The sequence below is a fragment of the Ascaphus truei genome, chromosome 2 (genome assembly GCF_040206685.1).
Source record: "Ascaphus truei isolate aAscTru1 chromosome 2, aAscTru1.hap1, whole genome shotgun sequence".
Lineage (NCBI taxonomy): Eukaryota > Metazoa > Chordata > Amphibia > Anura > Ascaphidae > Ascaphus > Ascaphus truei.
Window position 1 is genome coordinate 107228882 of NC_134484.1, and position 5000 is coordinate 107233881.

General features: G+C 44.3%; 1 protein-coding gene across 3 annotated transcripts in view; it reads right to left on the reverse strand.

Moving 5' to 3' along the window:
- Positions 1 to 5000, reverse strand: part of CHD7 (chromodomain helicase DNA binding protein 7) — a 132186-nt gene that overhangs the window by 104025 nt on the left and 23161 nt on the right. For all 3 annotated transcript variants that reach the window (XM_075584040.1, XM_075584038.1, XM_075584039.1), the window contains exon 2: positions 1 to 1243. This exon is cut by the window's left edge and continues 572 nt beyond it. In XM_075584040.1, coding sequence (XP_075440155.1) covers positions 1 to 1075 — 1075 coding nt within the window. In that variant the 5' untranslated portion in view covers positions 1076 to 1243. The remainder of the gene's footprint in view (positions 1244 to 5000) is intronic.

Genomic DNA, 5000 nt, shown 5'->3' on the forward strand with positions numbered 1-5000 from the left:
GCATCAGTCCTTGTCCACTATTTGATGGAAATCCCACAGCATTTGGGTATCTAGGTACAGATGGAGTCATTGGAGTGTTGTTTGTAAGGCCTAAATTCTGATTCATCCCTGTATTATTAACTAATCCCTGATTAAGGTTACTATAAGGATAACGGGAATACTGCCCTGAGTTGTTTAACGTAGGTGAAGGTACAGTCTGGTTGCGAGAACTAAAATTAAGGGACTGTGGCCTAACTGCACCCTGCTGGGGAGGATTAGGAGAGAATCTAGGACTGTGGGCAACAGATTCTCCATGGAGGGTAGCGGGGGGATGGTGATGAAACTGCTGAACCGAATGACGCAGGGAAGGTCCAATGTTGGGATTTTGCTGGGGCACGTGAGACGAGTGGCCTGGTCCTGCAGCGCCAAGGAAAGGATTTCCCTGGTTAAGACCCTCTTGCCCTTGTGAAAATTGATTCATCCTTTGTGACTGCAGCGTGCCATGTTGTTGCATTGAAAAGTCTCCCCTGACCATGTAATTTCCCATCTGTTGAACATGCTGAGGGTGAGGAGGACCTTGGGGTCCTGAAGGTGTTGGCGGCGGCTGCTGCTGCGACTGTGGCTGCTGGTAAAGTGGTCTTATCTGATCTTGCACCTGCACAGCCCTAGGTCCCCACATAGAGCCACTGTCCACAAATGGTGGTCCATGTCGGTCATTCTGCATACTAGGGTATACTCCCATTTGTCCACCATGAGGGACTTGAGGGACAGGCGTGTTGTGATACTGTGAATGTGGAGAGGCAATACCATTCCCAGGAGCGTTAGCCATCATTCTATTAGGTTGATCCATCATATGAATTTTCTGCGGCTCATATTGATTATAGTGATCAAAGTGGGTCAGCTTTGCTTGATTTTGACTGCTTGGGTTATGATGAAGTGGTGACTGCAAAGTACCAAAACCCTGATCCATCGGCATTTGTTGTGCCATGGAATTGACAGCATTTTCTGGGTATCCACATTCACCAAGGCCTTCCAACCCCTCACTAAAAATATTTGAGTCTTCGCCAAATAAGCTCATCATGCCAGGATCCGCCATCTTATTTCTGCACACAGCTCTTTGGAGCCACGAGCGTTAGATTGTGCTTCACCTCACTGAGGTGTTTATCCTCAAAGCCGTTAATCCGTTAGCTAATCTCCTTCATGTCATTCCATATTTTCTTAATTCTTCTGGGCCACGCAGTGTCAGGCAACCTGGTAGTGGTTCCTAAGAGAAATTACAAGAGACAAAATTACAGTTAGAATAATATTGATGAACACATCCACCACCTATAAATAACCTCATTTCAAGGGCAACAACAATTGGCATTCATTTGGCTGAACTAAAAAAAAGACATTTTATAGAAAAAGGGGGGGGAAAAGCAGCTGTGAGCACGCTGCATTATCATTCAATACAAACAGCTTATCTCACCTACCAAAAATAAAATAATAATAAGGGCATCAACTTCAATTCAGCAACACACTTATTTCCTAGCATTCATGTGTTGGGTGGAACAGAACAAAAGAACACAATATGCAGCCGTAGCATCAGCTGCCACAGCAGGCAGACAGATGTATGGATATAGCCAAGCAGCCCATCTGCTAAACTAAAGCCCTGAAAATGCTCTAGTTACCAACAGCATGTCCTTAACCTTATTCCCCTGAGGAGTGTAATCAGATGAGCAAGCAGCAGCATCAAGGGCTGTGATAAGCTCGAGTTAGCAGAATCCGCTAGTCCATTTAACCAACACCAGAAAGTAGAAAGTGACCCTTTAGAAAGCAGCATGAAATCCATTTCAAATACTTATTTGTTTCTGTATCTGGTTTCTCTCCCCTCGTTGGTTTTGCCTTTTACAGGATCCGTTTTGGCCAATATTTTTGCACTCGTAGAGGTGCAATCCGTTCACACAACAGCAGCCACACAGCCCTGATTTCTAGCTCTCTCACCGTCAGTTTTCATCTAAATGACGGAATTCATGCAGTGGTTACATTAAGAGGATGTTATCCTACTTTTAGGTACATCTTCATTATGCTACCAAAGGGAAGTGGAGCTGTGAAATGCAGCTTTTTCTCGCCAGTTCTCATATACCTCATTCTCAATTTATTTGAAGAGACATATTCTAAACACGCTTCAGCTTTAATGACAAAGGAATAAAGTGCTATACATATTATCATTATAAAGAATAAGAACTTTAAGGATAATGAAGAATTAATCATGCCTATATGCAAAATATAGACTTCATATTTCAAGGAACATTTGGTGTTATATTGACAACAGGAAGTACACACTGTGCTCAGCACATGGCCTAATGTGCCATGGATACTGATGACGCAACAAGATCTGTTTGGGACTACAATCTACTGTAAATTGTGCTGACTGTATCCCCCAGAGTTAACTCTGACGGGTTCTCCTACCCATGTGCAGCACTGTACAGTCCATGGGTGGCCAACTGCAGTACTCAAAAGGTCACCAACAGGTAAGATTTTCAGGATATCCCTGCTTCAGCACAGGTGGCTCAGTCATTCTGACAAGCCCCTCTGCTGAAGCAGACATATTCTGAAAACCTGACCTGTTTGGTGACCCTTGAGGACTGCAGTTGGCCACCAATGGTGTCGTCAAACAGAAAACCTGGCTCAGACACTACACCAGTTGCTCATCTCTGACAAATGCACAGGCGACAAATTTTGCCACAGTCCTGCCAATGTTTAACTCCTTTGCCTCCAGAGGGGCCAGCAATGCTAAAGGGGTAACGGCCTAGTCTCCAGCAACAGCAAAGCAGGTTAAAGAAAGCCATGTTTTATAGCACAGTGATACTACGCTCTTGTTCACAAAATTCTTTAAGTGCAGACCAAGTCGGATGATCAAATGTAGTTTGCAACATATACAAAAATAATAGTACAGTATTTAGGAATCCCAGCCACGCTTGGAATTCGTCACCGACTCCAACACAGTCCGATTTTTCTTTCCACACATTGAAGACTGCGGGTTGGTGGTTCAGTGGTTTGCATGGTGAACAAGTAACTAGATTCATGACTTCTCTGAAGCTTTCCCTCAGAACACTACTTCACAGATGACTGCATGCTAAACCCCAACCCAGCCAAGATAACCTGCTATGCTTTGCATTAGAGACCCCTGTGGACAGAAAGGGGTTAACTAAAGAGAGTGTGTAACTGTTCAACTTCTCTAAAGCACTAGACCTGGCGAGTTTTTCATCCAGCAATCACACTTGCCAGGAGATGCAAGAAAGTAACAGCACTCACCCACATAACACCCCTTTCCCTCCCTTTGAAATGTTTGTTTCAATAGAGTGTGGAATTGCATTCTAATTTTAGGTCCAGATGCTATCCTGCATGTTACAGTAAACACACCACCCACCATATTGATCATACACCACCGGCTACAGCCTTCACTGGTGGCCTGCACATAACAGCATAAAAAAAACACTCCAGTAATACCTGCAACTGAACCATTAAACAAGACCATTCACGTAAATCGCCAACGTAAATGCGTCCTTTAAAATAAAAATGTGTGTGTGTGTGTGTATATATGTGTGTATATATGTGTGTGTGCGTATGTATACCATGAAGCATGGGAAAGGTGTAACGAGGGGAATTCAAGTAGGACTTATGTTCCAATACTGGAGGTTTGTGTTTTAACACCTTCAGTGCTAGAAGGTACAGAATTTTGAACTGCATTGTCCCACTCAGAAAGGAGAAATTGCCACACAGCAATGTCCTTGTTGATCCTTGTGCTCATTTGAAGCTACTGATGTGTATTTTCATTTTATCTATGTCAGCACAGAATGGATCCCTGCTCGCCAGAGTAGGATGGGAAGAGGAGGGGGGAGGGGAGAGGGGGGAGAGAGGGGGGAGAGGAGGGAGAGAGAAGGCAGTCATATTGTTGCTATTAACCGTCAAGTGATCTCCTGGCAATTATGTTCGCTTACAAAGCTGCCACTGAACCACTGGAGGATTCAAGAAGTGGGAGACCAATGGAGACATGCTGAGACACTGAAAAATAAGGGGGGAAAAACACCAAGCACAACTGATTACCATCGTCAAGGCCTCTGGTTTTCATACACTTTGCAGCAGTTGACACTGAATAACTTCATGTGGTAATTTCCTTTTGCATTTAAAAATAAATAAATAAGACCTGCCTTTCATATTCAAAAACAAACGGAGAACTGCACCCATCCCCTGTAACCTGTCCTCCCTCCCACCGTGTGGCCAGCCCCATCCCCCCACAGGCCTTTTCTTTCGCCTGAACTGCAGCTGAAAATCATTTATCTCTTAGGAAGACTGTGGCATATGTGATTGGGGGGGGGGGGGAGGGTGGAGAAAGAGAACAGCCATCATGAATAAACTCTGGCACAAAGACTGGCTGAGTGTCACAGGATACAAAGGGCAGAGGTCAGCACAGGGAGCTGGAGGGTATTGCGCAGCGGCAGTGGCTGTTCACACACGGCTGCCTCATTCAACTTTCTGCACATGCACAACAAAAACTCATCCACTGGGAGCATGTTGTTCTTCTACTGAAATGCACAATGTGGTGCTCAGATAATGCAATGTCCAAGCAAAATGTACATTATCCGAGTTTGGCAAAGGAGAACATTTGATCAGCATGTGATAAAACGATTAGCCAAAACCAGCGCCATAGTCTGCACTTCCACCAAGTAATCAGATCAATAGGGGAGTCCCATGTCTCACTTTACATACACGGAAAAAGTAGAGATTGAAGAATAGTCTTCGTATAATTTATGACTAGTTATTTAATGGAGAAAAAAAAAGTAGGAGATGGATTGGCCAATGACCAGGAGATAATGATCCTTCCAAACTGGATCCATTACAATACAGAGCGCTATTTTGTCACAGGCAGTGTAGCAGTGTCTTCCCGATATCTACCAGGATGTCTAAAAATGACGGTGTGCGCACACCTCCAACACAGGAATAGAGACTTCTTCCCTCACCTCTCTCCTCCACCACCA